This window comes from Aquarana catesbeiana, linkage group LG04 (assembly GCF_042186555.1).
Source record: "Aquarana catesbeiana isolate 2022-GZ linkage group LG04, ASM4218655v1, whole genome shotgun sequence".
In the NCBI taxonomy this organism is placed as follows: domain Eukaryota; kingdom Metazoa; phylum Chordata; class Amphibia; order Anura; family Ranidae; genus Aquarana; species Aquarana catesbeiana.
The window spans coordinates 335,558,427-335,585,575 of NC_133327.1; the positions used below are offsets into that span (position 1 = coordinate 335,558,427).

General features: G+C 43.0%; 1 protein-coding gene across 1 annotated transcript in view; it reads right to left on the reverse strand.

Annotated features, from left to right (window-relative positions):
• GABRR1 (gamma-aminobutyric acid type A receptor subunit rho1) overlaps positions 1-27,149 on the reverse strand; it is a 164,265-nt gene that overhangs the window by 53,718 nt on the left and 83,398 nt on the right. Inside the window, exon 3 of the mRNA XM_073626925.1 lies at positions 20,780-20,886. Within this exon, the coding sequence (XP_073483026.1) occupies positions 20,780-20,886 (107 nt within the window). The remainder of the gene's footprint in view (positions 1-20,779; positions 20,887-27,149) is intronic.

The following is a 27,149-nucleotide window of genomic DNA, read 5'->3' on the forward strand; positions in this document are numbered from 1 at the left end:
GCCATAACCATCAAAATGAAAAGAAAGAAATGCTTGAAATATATCGCTCTGTGTGTAATGAATCTATAGAGTATATGAGTTTCACTTTTTGAACCACTGATTTTTGAATCACTGAAATAAATTACCTTTTTGATGATATTCTAATTTTTTGAGATGCACCTGTGTATATGTATATATATATATATATATATATATATATATATATATATATATATATATATATACACACACACACACACACACACACACACACACACACACACACACACACACACACAGTGCTGTGAAAAAATATTTGCCCCCTTCCTGATTTTTTATTTTTTGCATTTCTCACACTTAAATGATTCAGATCATCAAACAAATTTTAATATTACACAAAGATAATCTGAGTAAATCCAAGATTTTAAATTATTATTTGATTTATTAATGGAAAAAAAGCTCTTCAAACCTGCCTGGTCCTATGTGAAAAAGTAATTGCCCCCTCCCATGCTGAATCATAAATGAACTGTGATTAACCACATTTTATGGAAAGCTGAGTTAAATTTCACTTGCCACACACAGGCCTGATTACTGCCAGACCTGTTGAATCAAGAAATCACATAAATAGAAGCTGTCTCACAAAGTGAAGCATGCTAACAGATCACAAAAAGCCACACATCATGCCACAATCTAAAAACATTCAAGAACAAGTTAGAAACAAACATATATCAGTCTAGAAAGGGTTTCAAAGCCATTTCTAAGGCTTTGGAACTCCAGTGAACCATGGGGAGAGCCATTATCCACAAATGGAGATAACTTGGAACAGTGGTGAACCTTCCCAGGAGTGTCCGGGCTACAAAAATTACTCCAAGAGCATGAAATGACTCATCCAGGAGGTCATAAAACAACCCAGAACAACATCTAAAGAATTGCAGGCCTTGCTTGCCTTAGGTAAGATCAGTGTTTATGATTCAACAATAAGAAAGAGACTGAGCAAAAATGGTATCCATAGGAGAGTTCCAAGGCCAAAGCCACTGCTGACCAAAAGAACACAAAGGCTCATCTCACATTTACCAAAAAACCATCTTGATTATCCACAAGACTTTTAGGAAAATATTTTGTGGACTGATGAGACAAAAATGTAACTTTTTGGAAGGTGTGCTTTCCGTTACATCTGGCATAAAACGAATACAGCATTTCATATGAACATCATACCAGCAGTCAGACATGGTGGTGGTAGCGTGATGGTCTGGGGCTACGTTGCAGCTTCAGGACCTGGACGACTTACCATAATTGATGGAACCATGAATTTTGAGCTCTACCAGAAAATCCTAAAGGAGAATGTCCAGCCATCAGTTCGTGAACCTCAAGCTCAAGTGCACTTGGGTTATGCAGCAGGACAATGATCTGAAACACAGCAGCAAGTCCACCCACAAATGGTTCAAACAAAGCAAAATTTAGGTTTTGGAGTGGCCTAGTCAAAGCCCGGACTTAAATCCAATTGAGATGCTGTAGAATAACCTTACACAGGCTGTTCATGCTGGAAAACCCCAGTGGGGATGGAAAGTATTTAGACCCCCTTAAATTTTTCACTCTTTGTTATATTGCAGCCATTTGCTAAAATCATTTAAAGTGGAGTTCCACCCACTTTTACAACTCTTCAGCATCCCTCACTAAACTGTGCACTGTAAACGAATTGGATATTTAAAAAAAAATTTTCTCAGCACCTACTGTATATCTGCTGTATTCATTTTTCACTTCCTCCTCCCTGGCCGTGGCCCATCGCATCATTTTCTGTTTGCAATGCCTTCTGGGAACGGGGGGCAACTTCCTCTGACACTGCCGTTGCTATGGAAACCTGACCTGAAACCTATTACACTGCTTGTGCTGCTCTGAGCATGTGCGAGATCTGAAAGGATGAGATCCAGGAAGAAATACAGTCTGGCTTCAGATGCCCAAACTTAAGATGGCCACGGCCTGCTGTAAGTTTATAAAATAACAAACTACTGCTATAAACTATAAACTAAAACAGACCTTAGTTTACAGACTAACTTTACTAGAATACATTAAGCTTGTGTATTATAGGGGTATTTTTATTTAAAAAGTATAATTTTGGCCGGAACACCACTTTAAGTTCATTTTTTTCCTCATTAATGTACACACAGCATCCCATATTGACAGAAAAACACAGAATTGTTGACATTTTTGCAGATTTATTAAAAAAGAAAAACTGAAATGTCACATGGTCCTAAGTATTCAGACCCTTTGCTCAGTATTTAGTAGAAGGCTTTTGATCTAATACAGCCATGAGTCTTTTTGGGAAAGATCGAACAAGTTTTTCACACCTGAATTTGGGGATCCTCTGCCATTCCTCCTTGCAGATCCTCTCCAGTTCTGTCATGTTGGATGGTAAACATTGGTGGACAATCATTTTTAGGTCTCTCCAGAGATGCTCAATTGGGTTTAAGTCAGGGCTATGGCTGGGCCATTCAAGAACAGTCACGGAGTTGTTGTGAAGCCACTCCTTCGTTATTTTAGCTGTGTGCTTAGGGTCATTGTCTTGTTGGAAGGTAAACCTTCGGCCCAGTCTGAGGTCCTGAGCAATTGGAGAAGGTTTTCGGCCAGGATATCCCTGTACTTGGCCACATTCATCTTTCCCTCGATTGCAACCAGTTGTCCTGTCCCTGCAGCTGAAAAACACCCCCACAGCATGATGCTGCCACCACCATGCTTCACTGTTGGGACTGTATTGGACAGGTGATGAGCAGTGCCTGGTTTTCTCCACACATACTGCTTAGAATTAAGGCCAAAAAGTTCTATCTTGGTCTCATCAGACCAAAGAATCTTATTTCTCACCATCTTAGAGTGCTTCAGGTGTTTTTTTAGCAAACTCCATGCGGGCTTTCATGTGTCTTGCACTGAGGAGAGGCTTCCGTCGGGCCACTCTGCCATAGAGCTCCGACTGGTGGAGGGCTGCAGTGATGGTTGACTTTCTACAACTCTCTCCCATCTCCTGACTGCATCTCTGGAGCTCAGTCACAGTGATCTTTGGGTTCTTCTTTACCTCTCTCACCAAGGCTCTTCTACCCCGATAGCTCAGTTTGGCCAGGTGGCCAGCTCTAGGAAGGGTTCTGGTCGTCCCAAACGTCTTTCATTTAAGGATTATGGAGGCCACTGTGCTCTTAGGAACCTTAAGTGCAGCAGAAATTTTTTTGTAACCTTGGCCAGATCTGTGCCTTGCCACAATTCTGTCTCTGAGCTCTTCAGGCAGTTCCAGGTGTGTGGCTTTCCTAAACAAGTCCAATCAGTATAATCAAACACAGCTGGACTCAAATGAAGGTGTAGAACCATCTCATGGATGATCAGAAGAAATGGACAGCACCTGAGTTAAATATATGAGTGTCACAGCAAAGGGTCTGAATACTTAGGACCATGTGATATTTCAGTTTTTCTTTTTTATTAAATCTGCAAAAATATCAAAATTTCTGTGTTTTTCTGTCAATATAGGGTGCTGTGTGTACATTAATGAGGAAAAAAATGAACTTAAATGATTTTAGCAAATGGCTGCAATATAACAAAGAGTGAAAAATTTAAGGGGTTCTGAATACTTTCCGTCCCCACTGTATATATATATATATATATATATATATATATATATATATATATATATACTGTATATAAGAAGGCCAGTATGGTGGCCTGAATTAATGAGAGGAGTCCGAGGGGTATTTAAGCAGCCCACTCTTCTATGGTCTTTGCCGATTCCGACTCATTCAGTGTTCTTGAGTTGCGTGTCCGAACTTCCAGAGGCTTTTAGTTCTCAGTTCGTGGTTTTTCATAGATCGAGTCTTGCTCAACTTTCGCAGGTAGGATTTGTATATCATTTCTTCATTTCATGCATCATTGTTTGCCAGGTACCCCGTATCACCGAAACCCCGCTACGGAACTCACAAGGCATCCGTATGCAGCCTTATTCAGCCTCATGCAAAACCACAAACTCGTGGCTCAGTTTGTGAGCACAAACACCGAGCCGTTTTTTCATCGGTTTCATTCGCACTTTCTCGTACTCAGTTGTTACACGCCACATAGTCGGCCCATTTTCGCAAAAAAACACAAAAAAACACTGTCTGTCACTTCAATTATTTTAGTTCGCATGTAACTCTACACTCTGCTCCGAATCCATTCGCATCAGTGTCTCACCGATTCGTCCCGGCTAGTTTATCATGTCAACTCATGCCATGCTCCTCAATCCTGTTCGCTGTCAGTCACAATCGCGGCACACCGATTCGTGTCTCTGTACTGGCATTCATTGTTATTTTGCATACCTTTCACCTCGGTTTGAATCAAGTCACATCAGCGATGCACCAATTCATATCGGCTCGGTTTAGTCATCTCATTCCGTTCCATGCTCCATTCTCCGGTTCGTTGTCAGTTGCAATTGCGGCACATCCATTTATGCCTCTGTCATGGCAAAACTTTTTTTTTCGTTACATTTCACATACCTCTCACTCCAATTCGAATCCAGTTCATGTCAGTTTGTTCTAGTCGTTCCGTCTCTTGCAATTCCATGCTCCACAGTCTGGTTCGTTGTCAGTCGCAAATCACGGCACACTGATTCGTGCCTCTGTCATGGCAATAATTTCATTCATTACGTTTCATATACCCCACACTCCGATCCGAATCCAGTTGCTTTAGCAGCACTCCGTTTCGTGTCGGCTTCATTCTGTCATTTCCTTTCGTCTCCACTGCATCCCATATTCCACAGTTCGGTTCATTGTCAGTCACAGTTACGGCACCCTGATTCATGTCACCATCACTTCAATCATTCAGTGGTCTTATTTCGTATATGGTCTGTCATGTTCTCTTTAGGTGCGGCAGTCGCTTCATGTCGGGTCATTCGTGCATTTTTCATTTCTTTCATTCCGTCTCATACGCCCTACAGTTGTTCGATGTCGGTCGCCTCAGTGACTCAACGATTCTTTTTTAATTCAGATCGCTTTATGATTCGTCATGTCATCGACTGACACCCCACAGTACGGCTCACCCTACAGTCCAATTCGAATCTAATCGCAAAACGGCACATTGGCCCGGATAGCTTCAGACCAACTGTTTTCAAAGTCATTTTCCTTCAAATTCCATTCATGGTTTCAGTTCGTTAGTTTGACCATCATTCACCACACGATAAGTTTTCCGTTGCAGTCGCCATAAACGCATCTCAAAGTCGCAGGACCCGGCCACTCACTCACCTCTAAATGGTGTGTAATTGAGCCACTCACCGTTGCCCATCTGTAATTTCTCCTCTAGGTCAGTCGAGTTCAGGTAGTTCCATCCTGCACCAGCTTGGACGTTATTTCCCCAGATAAAAAAAAAAAAAAAAATAATGTGACAAGACACGTAAAAAAAAAAAAAAAATACTGGACTTTCATGTCGCCCCCACTACAGGTTGCGGCTGACTGAGATTTCGACCTCAAAAACCAGGACTTCGCCACTAGGGCACAAGTCAGCCAGAGCCATGTCATAGGCCGGCAGCGAAGACCTCACATCTGCCCCTCTGTCATCCTCTCCGGTTTCAGAGAGCGGCAGCATGCAGTCCCTTAGGGGATGGACCAATCCCAAGTTAACAGTGGAACTAAGACGCAGGGGCGTGACCTTCCCCGCTACAGCCAGGAAAGCCGGACTTTTCAGGCTCCTCTTCCCACCACCAGTGACAGACGGGCCCAGCACCCAGCAGGCGAATAAATCATATGCCTGGGGGAATGTATCAGTGGTCCTCAAGGCCAAAGACCGCAGGCTCAACCACAAACTAACTATTAACCACTTAAGGACCAGCCTCGTTTTGGAGTTTAGGCGTTTGACATGTTTAAAACATACATAAAATACATGTTTTTTTGCTAGAAAATTACTTAGAACCCCCAAACATTATATATTGTTTTTTTTCTAACACCCTAGAGAATAAAATGGTGGTCATTGCAATACTTTTTTTCACACCGTATTTGCTCAGCGGTCCAACAAGCGCGCTTTTTTTGGAAAAAGTTCACTTGAATAAGAAAATAAGACAACAGTAAAGTTAGCCCAATTTTTTTATAATATGAAAGACAGCGTTACGCCGAGTAAATTGATACCCAACATGTCATGCTTCAAAATTGCGCCCACTCGTGGAATGGCGTCAAAGTTTTACCCTCAAAAATCTCCATTGGCGACGTTTAAAAAATTCTACAGGTTGCATGTTTTACGTTACAGAGGAGGTCTAGGGCTAGAATTATTGCTCTTGCTCTAACAATTGCGGTGATACCTCACATGTGTGGTTTGACCACCATTTTCATATGCGGGCGCTACTCACATATGCGTTCGCTTCTGCGCGCAAGCTCGTCGGGATAGGGGTTTTTTTTTTTTTTTTTAATTTTATTTTTATTATTTATTTTCCATTATTTCATTTATTTTTACACTGTTTTTTTTTTTTTTAAATGTGTCACTTTTATTCCTATTGCAAGGAATGTAAACATCCCTTGTAATAGAAAAAAGCATGACAGCTCCTCTTAAATATGGGATCTGGGGTCAAAACCTCAGACCTCAGATCTCATATTTACACTAAAATGCAATAAAAAAAAAAAAAGTCATTTAAAAAAATGACATTGAAAAAAATGTGCCTTTAAGACGTATGGGCGCAAGTGACGTTTTGACGGTGAGGGATGTCCTGTGCCCAGCCAGCCCCAGCAGGAGGAGCTGAACTTATATCTACACACAGTGGTGGACCTGGGCTATAAACACGGGGGGTTCTCATTTTACGATTACCACCGTTCATTCTCGGCCAAAGCGGCAGCCAGGTTCACGCAGTTTCAAGCGGGCATGGATTGGAGCCTCATTGACACAGAGTTGTTCTGACGCCTCTTTGCTGGCCTACGCTCACCACTCTGTGGTATCTGCCATTCCTCCACTCACCCTGCTAACTGGTGCGCCAACATAGCAGTTAGATGCCCTCTCAATCTTCCCTCCACCTCCGGTACAGGTCAGGGCTTGCCGGCCCCAGCTCAGTCGCCCCAGGTGGACAAGTTCGGATGCCCCATTCTGTCAGTAGGGGGAGCATCCATCTGCAATAACTTTAATTTTGGATCTGAAACTACAGCCAATGCAGGCTGCTCCATATCTGTACCATATGTCATAGGGCACATCCTAAAACCCTATGCCAGATCAAGCAGCAGAAAAAGTCCTGACTAGGCCGAGTAGACGTCCTATGGCTGGGGTTTTACCTCACCTCACACCCCACTCCCTCACTGGCCGCTTTCCTTATCTAAGGATTTACAGCAGGATTCCATACCGGCCTCATCACACTACCCCACATGACTCACAAGTGCAGGAATCTCCACTCAGTGGCCATCGACGAACAGGCAATAGACCATCTGTTATGCCGCGTACACACGGTCGGACTTTTTGACAACAAAGATCCGACGGTCTTTCCGACGGACTTTCGACGGAATTTCGATGGACTTTCCTACACACAATCACACCAAAGCCCAACGGATTCATACGTAATGACGTACGACCAGACTAAAATAAGGAAGTTGATAGCCAGTAGCCAATAGCTGCCTAACGTCGGTTTTTGTCCGTCGAACTAGTATACAGATGAGCGGATTTTTCGACTGGACTCGAGTCCGTCGGAAAGATTTGAAGCATGTTCTAAATCTAAAGTCTGTCAGATTTTCGACCGAAAAAGTCCACTGCAGGTCTGATGAAGCCCACATACGGTCGAATTGTCTGCCAGACTCGGTCCGTTGGACCAGTCCGGTCGAAAAGTCCGCTTCTGTGTACCTGGCTTTACAGGCCGAACTTGACCGAGGCTTCATCATTGGCCCCTTCGCACAGTTCCCTTTCACCATCTGGAGAGTTAGCCTTATTGGGCTTGTCAAGGAATAAACTTTGTTTGGTGTACGACCGGTCTGTGCCTCATTCTTCCCGCATCCTGAATTCCTTAATTCCTTCAGAGGAAATCTCCCTGAAATATGCTTCAGTTGACATGGCGATTCAGGCCATTATCAAAATAGGCACAAGCGCCTGGCTCTCTAAAGCCGACATATCAGACGCATTTAAACTTCTACTCCTCCAACCATCCCTCTGGTGCTGGCACGGCATTAAATGGAAAGAATCATATTACTTTGCCACTAAATTGATCTTCGGGTCTAAAAGCAGCCCGTGGCTCTTTGACACCTTTGCACAGTCCTTCACTTGGATCCTGTTGCACCAAGCCCAGTGCCAGATGGTCATTCATTATCTGGATGACTTCCCGCTAAACGAACAGCCTGGCTGTTATGCCCCCGGTAGACATAGATAGATTAAGAGTGGTGTTTGGGAATCTCATTGTGCCCATAGCAAAACACAAAGTGGAAGGCCCAGCACACTCTATCACCTTCCCCGGGGTCATAATTGACACTCGCTCCATGCAGGCCAGCCTGCCCCCGACAAACTGACCTGTATCAGCTTGATTCTTCACGACTTCACCCATGTACTAAGAAACAGCTTCAATCCCTCTTAGGGATGCTCAACTTCGCAATGAGAATTATTCCTCGGGGATGATATTTTATTTCGCGCCTCTTGGTCTTCCGCTCTCAGCCACAGGACCCCCATCAAATCATTAGTCTAGACACAGCAGCAGTAGCGGATTTGTCTCTGTGTATGTTGAGTTCCTTACTAGTTGGAATGGCATATCCATGTTTATACCGTCAGCATCACCTCTATTACTGCAGGTAGTAATGGATACCACAGCCTCCACAGGCTTCGCTGCAATTTTGGGCCATCATTGGTTTGCAGGGCCATGGCCTCCAGAGATACTCCTAATCCCTGGTTTCATCCAGTCTTCCTCATTGTTCAAACTATATCCAATCGTGGCAGCCGCTCAGGTCTGGGGCAATACCTGGACCGGACAAACTGTGGCCTTCGCCACTGACAACCAGGCCACGGCTGATATCAATAACAAGGCAGGTCCAAGTCGCTCCCCATTATGTCCTTCCTACGCAGGCTGGTAGAATTATCCCTGCAGCATCAGTTCAATGTGCACTGCACATACATTTTGGGCAAGTGCAAATTCACAGCGGATGCACTGTCCCCTTTTTAACTTCATTTCATTTTTTCAGCAGAAACCCGGAGCCGACCCAACGTCATCTCTTATCCCACCTTGGTCTCAGCTGACAAAGAATTAAAGCAGCACCTTCCCAGCACGATCCAGCTCATCAATCAATCCTTATCTCACAACACACTCAAGGCCTACCACACAGCTTGGAACGCCTTCTGCAAGTTTCTGGATTCCTGCCCCGGGGCAACGTCACCAGACACTAAGCATGTACTAGCTTTCATTTCATATTGCCACACACAAATGGCTCTATCACACAACATCATCAGACTATACTTACCCGGCATCCAACACTTCCTGGCTTTACAGGATCCCACAAAACCGCCCTTGTTCGCAGCCCATGCGATCCGAGCCGTCCTGCGCGGCATTCAGAAGCAGCAGCCCATAGCCAACTCCAAACGCTTGCCCATCACGAATACCATCTTCAGAGACATGTCGACTATCCTCTCTTGTTCCCCGTTTGGCTTTCTTCCCAGCTTGGTCATTCAAGTGGCCATCTACCTAGACTACTACGTTTTTTTGCGGCCTAGCGAGTTTACCTGTAATAGCCCTACTGGCGAGGAACTGTGTAGACGTCACCTGGCTTGCTTCCAAGATCATTTCATTCTCCACCTCGCAGTATCCAAAACCCAGCAATCTGGTCCCGAGGTCAACATCCATCTATTTAAGACAAACAACATCTGGTGCCCAGTAGCGATACTCGACCACCTACTGTCGCTCCTACCCAGCCAGTTGAACTCTAGTCCCCTACTACCTTTCCTGACCAACCTCTTGAGTGGCTGCCAGTTCATCAAGCACATCAGGATCCTCCTGCGCAACCTAGGCCTCAACCCCAGTCGGTACTCTGGACACTCCTGCTGAATTGGAGCAGCCTCGGCCGCATCCCAGCACGGGGTTCCAGACCATATCATCAAGCCTGCTTTGCCCGGTACATCCCAAATCCTCAGGTAGAAATGTTGCAAGCATTTACCAAACTTGCTCAGTAAATAACACTAAACCAATAAAGAGCTTTCACCCCTACCTGAATGTTTTTGCCCCCTTTTTTGGTATACCGACCAGCAGACCAGGGCACACTTCAGGTCCATTTCATGTTGTAAGTCTTGTGGCATGTTTATGTGGTTCACATCCATTCTGGTTGAAGGGCTTCGACCATAAATAAGAAGGCCAGTATGGTGGCCTGAACTTATGGGAGGAGTCCGGGGGGTATATATATATATATATATATATATATATATATATATATATATTGGTATTTTACTAATAGCAATTTGGAATCCCTAGGAAAGAATGATGTCAAGAAAAAGAAAAAAAAAAGAAGAGAAAAGGAAAGAAAAATTGACTCGGAGTGTAGGATATTCAAAGAACAGTGGACTTATGATTACTTTTTCATGCAGTACAAGGAAAGAGCTGTGTGTCTCATATGCCAGAATATAGTGTCTGTGTTCAAAGAATACAATTTGCGTCGACACTATCAAACTCAACATAAAGATAAATATGATCGTTTGGTCGGAGAAGTAAGAAAAGATAAAATATTAAAACTGAAAAATACATTGACAACTCAGCAAAATACTTTTGTGAAGCAGAAGCAGCTAAATATTTCATCACTGCGAGCAAGTTTTCAAGTTGCCAAGCTAATAGCGTGCACTGGCAGACCATTCGTGGAGGGAGAATTTGTTAATCACTTGCCGACCGCCTCACGCATATATACGTGAACAGAGCGGCACGGGCAGGCAAAATCACGTACCTGGTACGTGATTGCCTTCCCGCGGGCGGGGGGTCCGATCGGACCCCCCCCCGGTGCCAGCGGCGGTCGGCATTTGTCTGGCAGCGATCAGAGATGAGGGGGAGGCCATCCGATTGTGGCCCCCCCCTCACGATCGCTCCCAGCCAATGAGAAACATCCCCTGCCTGTGTATAGTACACACAGGCAGAGGATGTGATGTCATCTCTCCTCGGCTCGGCAGTTTCCGTTCCGACGCCGAGGAGAGAAGACATCCGAGTAAGTGTAAAACACAAACACACACAGTAGAACATGCCAGGCACACTAAACACCCCCGATCCCCCCCCGATCGCCCCCCAATCACCCCCCCCGCTGTCACAAACTGACACCAAGCTGTTTTTTTTTTTTTTCCTGATTACTGATTGGTGTCAGTTTGTGACAGTTAGAAGTGTTAGGTCAGTGAGTATTAGCCCCCTGTAGGTCTAGGGTACCCCCCTAACCCCCCCTAATAAAGTTTTAACCCCTTGATCACCCCCTGTCACCAGTGTCGCTAAGCGATCATTTTTCTGATCGCTGTATTAGTGTCACTGGTGACGCTAGTTAGGGACGTAAATATTTAGGTTCGCCGTCAGCGTTTTATAGCGACAGGGACCCCCATATACTATCTAATAAAGGTTTTAACCCCTTGATTGCCCCCTAGTTAACCCTTTCACCACTGATCACTGTATAACCATTTCGGGTGACGCTGGTTAGTTTGTTTATTTTTTATAGTGTCAGGGCACCCGCCATTTATTACCGAATAAAGGTTTAGCCCCCCGATCACCCGGCAGTGATATGCGTCGCCCCAAGCAGCGCCAGATTAGCGCCAGTAGCGCTAACACCCACGCACGCAGCATACGCCTCCCTTAGTGGTATAGTATCTGAACGGATCAATATCTGATCCGATCAGATCTATACTAGTGTCCCCAGCAGTTTAGGGTTCCCAAAAACGCAGTGTTAGCGGGATCAGCCCAGATACCTGCTAGCACCTCCATTTTGCCCCTCCGCCCGGCTCGGCCCAGCCCACCCAAGTGCAGTATCGATCGATCACTGTCACTTACAAAACACTAAACGCATAACTGCAGCGTTCGCAGAGTCAGGCCTGATCCCTGCGATCGCTAACAGTTTTTTTGGTAGCGTTTTGGTGAAATGGCAAGCACCAGCCCCAGGCAGCGTCAGGTTAGTGCCAGTAGCGCTAACACCCACGCACCGTACACCTCCCTTAGTGGTATAATATCTGAACGCATCAATATCTGATCCGATCAGATCTATACTAGCGTCCCCAGCAGTTTAGGATTCCCAAAAACGCAGTGTTAGCGGGATCAGCCCAGATTCCTGCTAGCACCTGCATTTTGCCCCTCCGCCCGGCCCAGCCCAGCCCACCCAAGTGCAGTATCGATCGATCACTGTCACTTACAAAACACTAAACGCATAACTGCAGCGTTCGCAGAGTCAGGCCTGATCCCTGCGATCGCTAACAGTTTTTTTTTGTAGCGTTTTGGTGAACTGGCAAGCGCCAGCGGCCTAGTACACCCCGGTCGTAGTCAAACCAGCACTGCAGTAACACTTGGTGACGTGGCGAGTCCCATAAGTGCAGTTCAAGCTGGTGAGGTGGCAAGCACAAGTAGTGTCCCGCTGCCACCAAGAAGACAAACACAGGCCCGTCGTGCCCATAGTGCCCTTCCTGCTGCATTCGCCAATCCTAATTGGGAACCCACCGCTTCTGCAGCACCCGTACTTCCCCCATTCACATCCCCAACCAAATGCCGTCGGCTGCATGAGAGGCATTTTCTTTATGTCCTCCCAAGTACCCCTACCCAACGAACCCCCCCAAAAAAGATGTTGTGTCTGCAGCAAGCGCGGATATAGGCGTGACACCCGCTATTATTGTCCCTCCTGTCCTGACAATCCTGGTCTTTGCATTGGTGAATGTTTTGAACGCTACCATGCACTAGTTGAGTATTAGCGTAGGGTACAGCATTGCACAGACTAGGACACACTTTCACAGGGTCTCCCAAGATGCCATCGCATTTTGAGAGACCCGAACCTGGAACCGGTTATAGTTATAAAAGTTACAGTTACAAAAAAAAGTGTAAAAAAAAAAAAAAACACAAACAAAAATAAAAAAAAATAAATAGTTGTCGTTTTATTGTTCTCTCTCTCTCTATTCTCTCTCTCTATTGTTCTGCTCTTTTTTACTGTATTCTATTCTGCAATGTTTTATTGTTATTATGTTTTATCATGTTTGCTTTTCAGGTATGCAATTTTTTATACTTTACTGTTCACTGTGCTTTATTGTTAACCATTTTTTTGTCTTCAGGTACGCCATTCACGACTTTGAGTGGTTATACCAGAATGATGCCTGCAGGTTTAGGTATCATCTTGGTATCATTCTTTTCAGCCAGCGGTCAGCTTTCATGTAAAAGCAATCCTAGCAGCTAATTAGCCTCTAGACTGCTTTTACAAGCAGTGGGAGGGAATGCCCCCCCCCACCGTCTTCCATGTTTTTCTCTGGCTCTCCTGTCTCAACAGGGAACCTGAGAATGCAGCCGCTGATTCAGCCAGCTGACCATAGAGCTGATCAGAGACCAGAGTGGCTCCAAACATCTCTATGGCCTAAGAAACCGGAAGCTACGAGCATTTTATGACTTAGATTTTGCCGGATGTAAACAGCGCCATTGGGAAATTGGGGAAGCATTTTTTCACACCGATCTTGGTGTGGTCAGATGCTTTGAGGGCAGAGGAGAGATCTAGGGTCTAATAGACCCCAATTTTTTCAAAAAAGAGTACCTGTCACTACCTATTGCTATCATAGGGGATATTTACATTCCCTGAGATAACAATAAAAATGATTAAAAAAAAAAAAAAAAAAAAATTAAAGGAACAGTTTAAAAATAAGATAAAAAAGCAAAAAAAAATAAAGAAAAAAAAAAAAAAAAAAAAAAAAAAAGCACCCCTGTCCCCCCTGCTCTCGCGCTAAGGCGAACGCAAGCGTCGGTCTGGCGTCAAATGTAAACAGCAATTGCACCATGCATGTGAGGTGTCACCACGAACGTCAGATCGAGGGCAGTAATTTTAGCAGTAGACCTCCTCTGTAAATCTAAAGTGGTAACCTGTAAAGGCTTTTAAAGGCTTTTAAAAATGTATTAATTTTGTTGCCACTACACGTTTGTGCGCAATTTTAAAGCATGTCATGTTTGGTATCCATGTACTCGGCCTAAGATCATCTTTTTTATTTCATCAAACATTTGGGCAATATAGTGTGTTTTAGTGCATTAAAATTTAAAAAAGTGTGTTTTTTCCACAAAAAATGTGTTTGAAAAAGCGCTGCGCAAATACTGTGTGAAAAAAAAAAAATGAAACACCCACCATTTTAATCTGTAGGGCATTTGCTTTAAAAAAATATATAATGTTTGGGGGTTCAAAGTAATTTTCTTGCAAAAAAAAAATAATTTTTTCATGTAATCAAAAAGTGTCAGAAAGGGCTTTGTCTTCAAGTGGTTAGAAGAGTGGGTGATGTGTGACATAAGCTTCTAAATGTTGTGCATAAAATGCCAGGACAGTTCAAACCCCCCCAAATGACCCCATTTTGGAAAGTAGATACCCCAAGCTATTTGCTGAGAGGCATGTCGAGTCCATGGAATATTTTATATTGTGACACAAGTTGCAGGAAAGAGACAAATTTTTTTTTTTTTTTTGCACAAAGTTGTCACTAAATGATATATTGCTCAAACATGCCATGGGAATATGTGAAATTACACCCCAAAATAAATTCTGTTGCTTCTCCTGAGTACGGGGATACCACATGTGTGAGACTTTTTGGGAGCCTAGCAGCGCACGGGACCCCGAAAACCAAGCACCGCCTTCAGGCTTTCTAAGGGCGTAAATTTTTGAATTCACTCTTCACTGCCTATCACAGTTTCGGAGGCCATGGAATGCCCAGGTGGCACAAACCCCCCCAAATGACCCCATTTTGGAAAGTAGACACCCAAAGCTATTTGCTGAGAGGTATAGTGAGTATTTTGCAGACCTCACTTTTTGTCACAAAGTTTTGAAAGTTGAAAAAAGAAAAAAAAAAAAATTTTTCTGGTCTTTCTTCATTTTCAAAAACAAATGAGAGCTGCAAAATACTCACCATGCCTCTTAGCAAATAGCTTGGGGTGTCTACTTTCCAAAATGGGGTCATTTGGGGGGGGTTTGTGCCATCATGGCATTTTATGGCCTTCAAAACTGTGATAGGCAGCGAGGAGTGAAATCAAAAATTTTCACCCTTAGAAATCCTGAAGGCGGTGCTTGGTTTTTGGGGCCCCGTACGCGGCTAGGCTCCCAAAAAGTCTCACACATGTGGTATCCCCGTACTCAGGAGAAGCAGCTGAATGTATTTTGGGGTGCAATTCCACATATGCCCATGGCCTGTGTGAGCAATATATCATTTAGTGACAACTTTTTGTAAGTTTTTTTTTTTTTTTTTTCTTGTCATTATTCAATCACTTGGGACAAAAAAAATAAATATTCAATGGGCTCAACATGCCTCTCAGCAATTTCATTGGGGTGTCTACTTTCCAAAATGGGGTCATTTGGGGGGGGTTTGTACTGCCCTGCCATTTTAGCACCTCAAGAAATGACATAGGCAGTCATAAACTAAAAGCTGTGCAAATTCCAGAAAATGTACCCTAGTTTGTAGACGCTATAACTTTTGCGCAAACCAATAAATATATGCTTATTGACATTTTTTTTACCAAAGACATGTGGCTGAATACATTTTTGGCCTAAATGTATGACTAAAATTGAGTTTATTGGATTTTTTTTATAACAAAAAGTAGAAAATATCATTTTTTTTTTAATTTTCGGTCTTTTTCCGTTTATAGCGCAAAAAATAAAAACGGCAGAGGTGATCAAATACCATCAAAAGAAAGCTCTATTTGTGGGAAGGAAAGGACGCAAATTTCGTTTGGGTACAGCATTGCATGACCGCGCAATTAGCAGTTAAAGCGACGCAGTGCCGAATTGTAAAAAGTGCTCTGGTCAGGAAGGGGGTAAAACCTTCCGGGGCTGAAGTGGTTAAAGAATGTCTTCTTTCTGTTGCCAAAGAGATGTGTCCAGAGAAGACCGATTTATTTAGTACAGTGAGTCTTTCAGGACCTACAATTACACGGAGGATTGAAGAAATGGGAGACAATTTGCATCAGCATTTGCAAAACTCTGCAAAAAAACTTTCCTATTTTTCCTTGGCACTCGACAAAAGCAATGATGTTTGTGATTCTGCACAACTTCTAATTTTTATTCGTGGGACAAATGACTATTTCGAAGTCACAGAAGAGCTTGCTGCACTGCAAACCATCAAAGGAACAACTACAGGAGAAGACATCTATGAAAAGGTTTGCCAAACTGTGAATAGTTTGGAGCTGGACTGAGCTAAACTAGCCAGTGTGACAACTGATGGTGCTCCTAGCATGGTGGGGTCTAAGAAAGGAGTAATTTCTCGCATTAACCAAGAGATGGACAAACATAACCATTCTCATCCAATAGCCATACACTGCCTCATCCACCAACAAGCGCTGTGTAGTAAATCATTGAAGTGGGACTCTGTTATGAAAATTGTGGTATCTTGTGTTAACTTCATTAGAGCTCATGCACTAAACCACAGACAATTTCAGGAATTTCTGTCTGAGCTAAATGTTGCCTATGAAGATGTTCTGTACCACACAGAAGTCCGTTGGCTGAGTCGAGGGAGAGTTTTGAAACGTTTCTATGACTTACTTCCGCAGATTACAGCTTTTCTGCTTTCAAAAAACAAAGAAGTACCAGAGCTCAATGATGCAGAATGGAAATGGCACCTTGCCTTTCTGACAGATGTAACAGAGCTACTCAATAGTTTCAATGTGCAACTTCAAGGAAAGGGGAAGCTCATCTGTGATATGCAATCACATGTGAAAGCATTTGAAGTAAAATTAGGCCTCCTCATCAAACAAGTGAAGGGGGAAAACTTCTGCCATCTCCCCACAACTCAAAACTTGTTAGCGGAAAAACCATTGGTTGCATTCCCAAACAAAACATGTGTGGATTCACTGGAAAAGTTGCAAAAGGAGTTCCAATGTAGATTTAAAGATCTTCATCTCCATGAACAGGACATACAACTTTTCCGTAACCCATTTTCTATTGACATTGAAAATGTGGATACAATTTACCAAATGGAACTGGCTGAACTGCAGACTTGTGACTCTCTGAAAGACGCATTCAAGGCAAGCAGCCTTCCTAATTTTTATGCATCTCTCCCCTCTGAGACATATCCTATTCTCAGGAACCATGCACTCAAAATGGCAACCATCTTTGGCAGCACTTATGTCTGTGAACAGACTTTTTCCAGAATGAAACATCTGAAATCTCCAACCAGATCTAGACTAACTGATGCACACTTGCATCACTTGTGCGACTAGCAGTGACGAATATGGAACCGGACATTGACCATCTCATTAGCCAAAAGCAGGCCCATAGTTCCCATTGAATTGAATACTGGTAAGTTTGTTGATTTAACTTTACTTTTTCTTCATTTTAAATATTGTATTTGTTCCCGTTTTGTTCTTTCACTTCAAAATAAGATATGTGCAGTGTGCATAGGAATTTGTTCATAGTTTTTTTTTTTTTTTTAAACTATAGTCCGGCCCTCTAACGGTCTGAGGGATAGTGAACTGGCCCCCTGTTTAAAAAGTTTGAGGACCCCTGCTATTTACTAAGCTAGGCAAACATTCATTTTGCTAAGTGAACAGCCTATACCCTATTAATAAATCAAAACTTGTGTGTAGTGGGGGTCTACATCATTTTTCATGAAGAAGCAGGGCAGTTTATAGTGGGATAAAGGTGAGAATATGCTTCACTATCTACTGTACACTCCAGACAGTCCCAGAAATATTTTTGGATGTCATTCAAGGCATGCAGTTTTATTCCACTCCAAGCACGGTTTCCAGCGGGTAATGGAAAGCTCTCATTCGCTGCTTGCAATCGAAAGCTTTCCGGTCATTTGTATTAAATATTATAGTAAACTGACGTGCTAATGAACTATTGTAGTGTCTTGTGTAGTATTATATTTTAATAAGCATATAAAAAAATGTGTAATGATGTGACCTTATAAAATGTAATATTTTATCCTAAAAACGTGATAATCCTTAGTGCAAATGATGAGGTATAAATATATTTAAAGTAAAATATTTGCTTGATGATATATATATATATATATATATATATATATATATATATATATATATATATATATATATATATATATTAAAGATAAAATAATTGATTGGATAGTGTGTATTAATTAATACACTTCTACCTTGATGGGGTTTAATGAAGATTATATATATGTGTATAAAGCTGCACCTCTATTAAAGTGTTTCTGATATCACTCGAAAAAGTATAAATTATAAATGTGAGATGTGCGCTAAATACTTTTACACAAAATATTGATACAATTAATAAATAATAAATTCCATAAAATATTAAATTCCATAAAAAGTAGAAAATATTATATATAAATAAATGCCACCGGTGTTCCAATACCACTCAAAACAGTGAAAGTTAAATAAAGTGAAATAGTGCGCTGATAGTTTTTCAAAATAGAGTGATAAAAATACAGATATGAATGAATATATAATCAGAATGCATAGTTAAAATATATTGCACAGGTAGTTTAAATTATTAGGGATCGCCTATGTTGTTCCTGAGAATCAATATGCAGTTGTAGATGTCTTTTATTGCCTGTATATAATAATCCCCAGTAAGTGTACATAGGTAGCTGGTGTTCACTAATAGATTGCCCTTCTCCCTGATTCGATGGGGGATCAGCTTACATTCCAAATTTGTCCACAATACCCCGCTGTGTATTGGGAATCCACTGAGGTTAGGACTCCGATGATTTAATTGTCGTTCATGCAAACAAAATAAAAACTTTAATTGTGCAGTGATGCACTCACTTGTATGAATCGAATCTTGAGCGCATAAAGCAGTCAGCTGCCCACCGCGATCACCTCTCGCTCTGTCCTGTGAGTGAGGATTGGAGCAACGCAAAACACTCCGGATGACGTCACTTGGCTCCTCCCGACGCGTTGCGTCATATGTCATGTGACTTTATCATTTGACGGCCGTGACAGCCAAGCCAGTCACGGTGGGGCCATGACCATAACACCCGCCCAGCCTCCCGGCATTCTAAACCCCTTAAAGGGCCGGCGGGCGCTGGTGTTCTGCCGAGAAAGTTCCCCTTGGTGGATAATGACCCCCTGTACTGCGCAGGAGCAGCGCTTGCGCAATAGGAACAACAAGGGAGCCGCCGAAAGAGCCGAAGCTGAACACCTGAGTCAGCTGTACACGGCGACTGCGTGCCAAGACTATTTTAATAAAAAAGACTTTGTAACAGGCCCCTCGCAGGCTCGCTACGCTCGCCACGCTTCGGGCACGGCCTCGCTGCGTTCGGCTTATTATTCTAACTCTGTGTCCACTTGGATGGTGGGGCTTTAACGTGGACATAGGGTAGAATGTAGTGTACAGCTGAGTCACAGCTGTTCATCTTCATCTATTTTCGGCGTCTCTGTAGTCGTTCGTACTGCGCAAGCGCAGCGCATGCACAGTACAAGGGGGTCCTTATCCGCCGGGGGAACTTTCTCGGCAAGACACCGGCTCTAAGGGGTTAAGATTAGGATGGAAATTATACATATACAGTAAATACCTTCTGTTTTAAGAGGGCTCCAACTGTGCTTCACACTGGTTTAATAGGGGGTTTAATCTTAACCACATGCCGACCAGCGCACGACAATATACGACGGCACAATGGCACGGTTGGGCAAATGGGTGTACAGGAACATCCCCTTTAAATCGTGGCATTGTGGGCGCATGCCACGTATTCCGTGACCATGCCCGCGGGGGCCAGCGATCGTGTCACAAGGCAGCAGAATGGGGAGGTGCCTCTGTAAACAAGTAATTTCCCTGTTCTGCCTAGCAACATGACAGAGATCTACTGCTCCCTGTCATCGGGAGCAGTGATTGCTGTCATGTTGTAGTGAGGCAATCCCCCCCCCCACAGTTAGAATCACTCCCTAGGACACACTTAACCCCTTGTTCCCCCCTAGTGTTTAACCGCTTCCCTGCCAGTGTCATTTACACAGTAATCAGTGCAATTTTATAGCACCGATCGCTGTATAAATGAAAATGGTCCCAAAACAGCGTCAAAAGTGTCCGATGTGTCCGCCATAATGTCGCAGTCACGATAAAAATCGCAGATCGCCACCATTACTAATAAAAAAAAAAAATAATAAAAATGCCATAAATCTATCACTTATTTTGTAGACGCTATAACTTTTGCGCAAACCAGTTAATATATGCTTATTGCGATTTTTTTTTACCAAAAATATGTAGAAGAATACATATTGGCCTAAACTGAGAAAGAAATTTGTTTCTTTATATATTTTTTTGGGATATTTATTATAGCAAAAAGTAAAAAATATTGCTTTTTTTTCAAAATTGTCGCTCTTTAGTTGTTTATAGCGCAAAAAATAAAAACTTCAGAGGTGATCAAATACCACCAAAAGAAAGCTCTATTTGTGGGAAAAAGTGGACGTCAATTTTGTTTGGGTGCAAAGTCGCACGACCGTGCAATTGTCAGTTAAAGCGACGCAGTGCCGTATCGCAAAAAGTGCTCTGGTCGGGAAGGGGGTAAATCCTTACCGGGCTGAAGTGGTTAATCAGACTGGGTATTTTCTCAGTATGTAATTGTAAAGTACACACTTGATTGGGTAACCTGCCTTTATGTTTCTATGCATCACAAATGTCTTCTAAGTTCTACTACTCCTGAAATGTGTATTTGTGTATTTTTTATACTGTAATTCAAAACAAAACGTTAAGCGGAAATTTGCCCAATACTGACATACCTCCAAAACCAGGTCTCATGGTGAAATCATGGTCATCTATTCGGAGAAGCTGTTCGGATTTTGTTAAAGGCGATTTTGTGATATCTGGACTTCTTTTAAAAACTGGACTGTATAAAAACACAAAAAAGAATCACATAAACAAGAGATTAATAACAAATTTCCTATTATGTTGTTTAAAATAAAAAAAAAGTTCTGAGCAAAACAAAACCATGTTAATAGAATGTATAGCTGTTGTTGTATATATTTTCTTTCTTGTTTATTAGGGTCAAGACTGAAAACAATAACATTGTAATTTATTTAGGTAAATATCAAATATTGCATATTGATATTGTGCAGTCCCTTATCCAGTCAACAGGTAGAGCTCTAGCCTCCTTATCAGATCATTGTCATTATCATTTTAAAGGTGTGCGGAAAGAAGCTTCTTGTTTAACCAGTTATAGACACTATGCATGCCCAAAAAACTTAAAGTGGACCTTCCCCCAACGGAAAGATCAGTGATGCATGCCGCTCTGCATGCTGATGTCAAATCATCTTAGTTGGTATTGTGAAAATAGAGTATAAATAGAGCTAACTACACTGCATTTCTTGGTCTCTGGAGGCATTGATGATGTAAACCAGGGACTCACAAATATATACTGGGAAGGCTATCTCACCGTTGCCTTCCTGGGAAATCTTATGTATTTACTGCAGTTACTCAATTGATGTCAAGTGTCACATGGGCATGGGGGAGGTTTAAATGGTAAGTAGCAAGGGGCAATTGAATCTTCGTCCCATTATTAAAATGGCCACTGGTAGGAGAGTTCTGGACAGAAGAAAAGTGTGAAAATTATCGAAAAGTATGTAAAGAAGAGTAAATATATATTTTTGCACAAGTCTTTACACAACCTTAGCATGGTAGCTTTACTTTCCTTGTGACGGTCAGGAGAAAGTCTGCTTTAATCTGAATAATTTGGGTACATGTAATACCCAGATCCTGCTCTGTCCCTGCAGCTCTTCTGCAGGGGTGGCTCCAGAATTTTTTTTGGGGTGCTGTTCTGGTTCTTCAGATCCGAATGGAGGTTTTAAGGGAGTGTACAAATGCCTCCTACCACGTATTTGTGGGCGTGGCCAAAAGATGGATGTGCCGTGCAAGTGGGCGTGGCCAGCAAGTGAGTGTTTCTTCTTGGTCTATGGCTTGTAGTGTGACACTTTATCCCTTTATATAGACCAAATATGACCTGGGGGTGAACTGAAGAGACTGTGGAAATAAAATAAGCGAAGTTGGGGCCAGAAGTGATAACCCCTCAGCTTGTGTCAAGTTCAGCGCTAACCCACAGCACAACAAAATAATTAACACCAAGCACATGACAATAGTTAACCCATGGTAGGACACAGTAATTAACCCTCAGAGCAGCACAGTAATTAACCAGGGCATGGTTCAATACTTAACCCTCAGCAAGGCACAGTAATTAACCCCCAGCACAGCACAGTAGTTAACCAGGTCATGGTTCAATACTTATCCAATGCACAACACAGTAATGAACCTACAGCACAACACAGTAATATACCCCCAACATTGCATAATAATTAATACCCACCATCTCACAGCAATAACCCCCAGCACAGCACAACAACATTTTTTGCTATAGTTCCCGCTGATATAGAACACTAAGCTCCCCAGTGCATGTCATTCATAAAAATATGCTGTGTAATAACTTACTTCGGAGCGCCTTTCGGTGCTCACGTGACTGCCCGCTGGTCTCCTTGTCTCGTCTGATGTCAGCGGGGGTTTCCCAGCACCTCTCCCTGCAGCTATCTCATAGGGAGAGGAGACCAGTGGGCAGTCAGCTGAGCGCCAAACAGCTCTCTGAAGTAAGCTATTACACAGCAGGAACTATAGCAGAAATGTTTGTACCTTAACAAACACTTTAACCCCCAATGTTGCACAATAATTAACCCCCAGCATTGCACAATAATTAACCTTCAGCATGTCAAAACAATAAAACCCCAGCATGACACAGTAACAAACCCTCCAATACAACACAATAATAAACCCCTAGCACAACACAATAACAAACCCCCAGCAAAACACAATAATAAACCCCCAGCACAACGCAATAGTAAATCCCAAGCACAGCACAGAAATTAACCTCCAGCACATTACTTAACATTGTGCAAAAATAAACCCCCAGCAGTATAGCAATCTGTGTGCCCCCTGCATTGCACAACATACAACATAGCATATAAAGTGAAAAAGTCAGCACTATATAATGGTGACTGACCACACCAGTGGTCAAAGTGCCCCTGTATACTGGTGGTCAGCTCTCCTGTATAGTGGTAGTCAGGGCTTATTTTCTCAAAGAATAGGTGCAGGAACTCAACCACGCCCCCTCCTCAATACAAACAACCTTCTGCCCAGAGTGCAGAGTATAGGAGTGCACTACTTACAGAGTGCAGGGTTCAGAAGTGCGCGTCATACAGAGTGCACTGTTCAGAAGTATGCTCATAGCACCGTTCAGAAGTACGCTACATACAGAGAGCAGTGTTCAGAAGTGCACTATATACAGAGTGCCCGGTTCAGAAATGGACTATATAGAGAGTGCAGGGTTCAGGAGTGCACTACGTACAGAGTGCAAGGTTCAGGAGGCACAATGTACAGGGTGCAGCGTTCAGGAGTGTGCTGCCTACAGAATTTAGGGTACAGGAGTGCCTTATGTAGGGATCAAGAGTGTGCTATATCCAGATTGCAGAGTTTAGCAGTGCATTACACACAAAGTGCAGAGTTCAGGAGTTCGTTACATAAAAAGTGCAGAGTTCAGAAGAATGCCCTATGTACAGAATGCAGAGTTCAGGAGTGTGTTACGTATAGAATGCAGATTTTGGGAATGTGCTGCATACAGAATGCAGAGTTCAGGAAAGCGCTGCACACAGAATGCAGAGTTCAGGAATGCAATAAGAACAGAAAGCGAGTTTAGGAATGGTCACAGTACATGTAATGGTCACCACCCAGCAGCGGAAATAAATGCTCTCCTTGACGCTCTCTTTGGTTGCTGAGTCCACATTGGGGTAACTATGAAGAGTACAGGCTGTTGTGTTAAACTGAAATCACTGCAAAGCAAATTCTAAGTTGCAAGATCAAGAACATGATTCATCTTTGCACACTGAAGAATGTGAGCCTCCTTCCTTTTCAGAATTCATCTGTACAAACTGCCGCCAGACTGTGCACATCTCCTGGCCCTTCCCTTTTCTGCTGTGATAGAGATGCGCAGGGAGGTTTCTGTACCTCATTGAATATCACTCCCCCGCTCCGCGAGAGACTGTGTAACCAGAACTAGCTCTGAGCTGCTGTATCCCTGTGCAGCAAGTCCCTGCCCACTCACATTGCTGTGCAAGTTTGCATCAATCCAGCATGGACTGATGCCATTTTGCAAAGGATTGTGTGTGGTCTAGGCACGTGCATTTATGGGGGTGCTTAAGGAAATTTTGAGGGTGCTTCAGCACCCACCTTGCGCCACCCGTGCTCTTCTGTGGTAAATACCTGCAAATCCTGGATGTAATTTGTTTAATATCACAGAAGTAGATCTTGACACTAGCAGTACAGCATCTGCATTGTCAAAAAGACCTTCAAGAAGACCTGAAGCAGTATCAAACCCAAAAGTAAACATTTATTTTATTGCAGCTTACCAAGTCTTAGCTGTGATGGCTACATTAGTTTTCTTTTTTAGGCTTTCTTTTCTTTATTTTTATCTGTTGATCCAGTCAGCAGTTCTTTGTTTTTTCATCAGAGCAAGCTCTAATGCAAACGTAGCAGTAGAGTGTTGGGACAAACCATTTACCACCGAGATTGGTGCTTACAATGATCGGGTTTTAATTTGTTTACTGTATCGATATCTGCTAGTACATCTAACACTCCCTGCCCCCCAGACTGACATTTGTGCTGTGCAAAAGTGTTTCTGTTGCTCCTTCATCCAGAGTGTAGGCAGGAGGTGTGTTACTGGTGTGGCAGGAAGCCAGGAAAAACTATTGCTTGTGTCCAGGATGGGAGATATATTTGTTCCAGGTTCATGCAATATACAAAGTGCTTTCCTTTTTGTGCTGGGTGGTGAGCTTGCTTGGCTTACTGAGGGGTTAAGGAGCTCAGTTGAAGCAAGTTGAGTGCTCTGGGCTCTATAAAACTCCCAGGCGGCCTAGGGAGGATGCACCACCCTGGAACCAGATTTCTGTGCAGGACAGACCGGGGAGCAGCCATTTTCTCTTACGATACTAGATTGTATGATTTGTGTTTCTTCAATACACTTATCGTTTGAAAAATACAATACAGATACACTACAGCACATTACATCACTTCTGAATTTTTATTCTGTCGTACGAGAATTTTTGTCACCTTAGTAAAAACTCTTCTCTTTCGATATGAGACTAGCATGCAAAAAAAAAAAAAGGACGATTAATCGTCCGATATTCTCATCATGTGAACCAGGCATTAGTCTGTATGACTATGGACTCTGATTTATTAGTGTCTGGGCAGCAGTGGGCTGTTCCAGGGTAAATATTTAGAAACCCTTTCACACTGAAGCAATGCTAAAACAGCGTTAAGCGCTGGTCGTTTTTGCGGTGCTTTCGCTGCGTTTTAGCTGAGCTATTGTGGTGCTTTTAGGGCGCTAGCGGGCAGCTTTTTTAAGGTCACATGACAACGTGACCTTAACCACTTCAGCCCCGGAAGAATTTACCCCCTTCCTGACCAGTGCGTTTTTTGCGATTCGGCACTGCGTCGCTTTAACTGACAATTGCGCGGTCGTGCGTCGTGGCTCCCAAACAAAATTGACGTCCTTTTTTTTCCACAAATATAGCTTTCTTTTGGTGGTATTTGATCACCTCTGCAGTTTTTATTTTTTGAGCTATAAACAAAAAAATAGCGACAATTTTGAAAAAACGCATTATTTTTTACTTTTTGCTATAATAAATATCCTCCCCAAAATATATAAAAAAACTATTTTTTTTCTCAGTTTAGGACGATACGTATTCTTCTACATATTTTTGGTAAAAAACCGCAATAAGCGATTATTGATTGGTTTGCGCCAAAGTTATAGCGTTTACAAAATAGGGGATAGTTTTATGGCATTTTTAATAACTTTTTTTTTTAAATGGCGGCGATCAGCGATTTTTATTGTGACTGCGACATTATGGCAGACACATCAGACATTTTTGACACATTTTTGGGTCCATTGTCATTTATACAGCAATCAGTGCTATACAAATGCACTGATTCCTGTGTAAATGACTCTGGCAGTGAAGGGGTTAACCACTAGGTGGCAGTGTAGGGGTTAAGTGTGTCCTAGGGGCGTGTTTCTAACTGTGAGGGGCATGGCTGTGTGTGACACCTCACTGATCTCTGCTCCGATGACAGGGAGCAGAGATCAGTGACACTGTCACTAGGCAGAACGGTGAGATGCTTGTATACATTAGCATCTCCCCGTTCTTCCTCCCCGTGAGGCGATCGCGGGTATCCCCGCGGCGATCGAGTCCGCGGGACCCGCGACCCAACTCACAGAGCTTGCTGTGTGCCCGCTGGCCGCCTCTTAAAGGGGAACGAACAGGTACGTGATTCTGCCTGTACGAGCCCTTCTACCGATGTATATCGTCCTGAGGCGGTCGGCAAGCGGTTAAAGAAAAGGAAAAAAGACCCATTTTGCGTCGCTTTCAACTCTCTTTTGCGGCGCTTTGGAAGCACTGCTTATTCATTTCAATGGGCAGGGACGTTTTTGGAGCACTCCAAACCCACTCCAAAGATGCTTGCAGGACTTTTTTTTACTGTCCTGCAAGCACACTGCCCCAGTGTGGAAGCACACATTGAAGTTAATGTGAGGCAGTTTGCAGGCGATTTACAGGTGCTATTTCTAGCGCTAAAATGCCTGAAAACTGCCTCAGTGTGAAAGGGGCCTTAGGTTCTTGTGTTTGCAGTTAGACGCCCAATGTGGCAAGGGTTTATTTTGTGTTTTTGTTTTATTTTGCCTTTTATTGAAACCTGCACTTTGTAAACACGGACTTTGTAAATAAATCACAGTTATGTTTCACTAAGATCCTGCTGCCTTGCTGTGCCTTTTTGACCATGCTGTGACTCATCCAGGGAGTCACACACAACCAGGGCCATCTTTAATATTGATTGGACCCTGGGCAAACATTTTCCTGGGCCCCCCATGCAATTTTAATCTAGCAGCTAGACTCAAAATCAGTTTACTGAATCAGATCAGGCAGTGATTGCGATTGGTTGCCAGTGGTTACAATGTATCATTACCGCTCACTGACTGGCTGCTAGACGTTACAGCACACATTATGGCTCACTTATTGTTTGCTAGAGGTTACAGCACGTGACTTCTGCTTGTTAATTGTTTGC